The sequence below is a fragment of the Argentina anserina genome, chromosome 5 (assembly GCF_933775445.1).
Source record: "Argentina anserina chromosome 5, drPotAnse1.1, whole genome shotgun sequence".
Classification (NCBI taxonomy): domain Eukaryota; kingdom Viridiplantae; phylum Streptophyta; class Magnoliopsida; order Rosales; family Rosaceae; genus Argentina; species Argentina anserina.
In genome coordinates, this window is record NC_065876.1 from 10,035,260 (window position 1) to 10,036,940 (window position 1,681).

At 41.8% G+C, this 1,681-nt stretch overlaps 1 protein-coding gene across 1 annotated transcript; it reads right to left on the reverse strand.

Moving 5' to 3' along the window:
- Nucleotides 1-742, reverse strand: LOC126793298 (14 kDa proline-rich protein DC2.15-like). Its single transcript, XM_050519768.1, has one exon. It carries the CDS (start codon nucleotides 663-665, stop codon nucleotides 258-260), a length of 408 nt encoding a protein of 135 aa, XP_050375725.1. The 5' UTR covers nucleotides 666-742; the 3' UTR covers nucleotides 1-257.
- Nucleotides 743-1,681: the final 939 nt, after the last annotated feature.

Consider the following 1,681-nt stretch of genomic DNA (forward strand, 5'->3'; position numbering starts at 1 on the left):
TTACCATAAACTCTCCTTTTATTATCATTACAAACGATATTTTTCACTAGAATACATGACGAGGGAGAATGCAAGGAGCCTTCAACCCATCAAAACAATACAAATACTCGAATAATTATTAAGTAAGAATGTGTAATATTGGACTTTACCAATAAAGTAACATCCCAAACCTCTCAGGATCGGTAAACACACACCATGAAATACAGTAAGGCAAGGAAACTAAAAGGCAAGCACTGATCAAGAACAAGTTACTTCATTCAAGCACATTTGTAGCCAGATGGGACCTTCTTGCCACAGTAGTTCAAGAGCAAGCTCAACGAAACGGGGACGTTGAGGTTGATGCCCAGAACATTAGCCTTGATAGCAGTGCAAAGGCACACAGCGGCATCAAGATCAACGAGACCCTCAAGGAGGCTGCAGCAAGGGAACTTTGGTGGACCGACCACAAGGTGCACCAAGCCGTTCAACACGTCGGCGCAAGCTCCCAACTTCAAGGTGTCCTTGGGGCAGACAGCCTTAGAGGGCTTGGGCGGTGCGGGCTTCGGGTGCGGGTGGCAAGCACCACACTTTGGTGGTGGTGGGCAACTTGTGGAACTGGCCAAAGTGAAGAAGAGGAGGTTGAGGGAAAGGAGCAGAGCGGTGGTAGCTAAAGCCTTGGAAGCCATTTGATCTCGAGAAATTAAAGATCAGACGCTTTAAGGTTTTTGGAGAATGAACTTGAGTACTGATTGGATGTGTGTTTGAAATAAGGTTCTAGCTAGGGCTTTTTATAGAGTGAAAGGTGAAGCTGGCCGAGAAATAAGGTTCTAGCTAGGCCGGGTTTGCGTTTAAAATAGCTGATTAATTAAATTATATTTGATCTACGATCCATATGGCACATTGGATCGGAAATGATCGATGCCCTATAGTAGCTAGCATCTACAACCTGGCAGTGTAACATGGAGGACATGATAAGGTTAGGGATTGAAGAGTTTGGATTTTTGTGTGGTTTAGTTGTCAATTTCATGTACTTATGTCCCTCACTATTCACTAAAACAATGTTCTCTATCTAATTTCAGCATTCATACTCATGAGTGATAATTAATTTGCTTCATATATCTGGTAAATTTCTATACAAATTAAGGGGCTGGGCGAGAAAAACTTGCTTTCAGAGGAGGATTAATTGTATAATTGATCCCATAATTAAACAGTATTCACGGTTTGAGTCTTTGAGACAATAGACATCTATGTGAGATTAACTGAGTGGAACATGATCTTATTGTACTAAATTTCAGAACTACTGCGATCGAGATAGTGTAAAGGTCCGATTCGACCGACATGTGCTACTCTGCGTTAGACTGCAACCCTAATTGTCATTTAGCTTGATTGTGAACGGGAAAATTTCGAGCTTGATGGCTATCTTTTCACGCGTTTGGGAATGTAGAATCTAGCGACTAGTTGCAAGGTTGTAGTTATCCGGGAAACCTCATGTGCACGATGGTCTTGTGGTGAGCTTATGGCCATGAATGAGTTAATTTCCCGGCCATAATTAAACAGTTCTATATATGGAAAATACTCAACGGTCTATACGTACGGCTTTACCATCCTGCATGCCTACGTACAGATATGTGCCTCACTTAATTTTCTGAAAATAAATCAGTTTCATTAGGCCGCCATTTCATAATTGCACCTAACAACAATG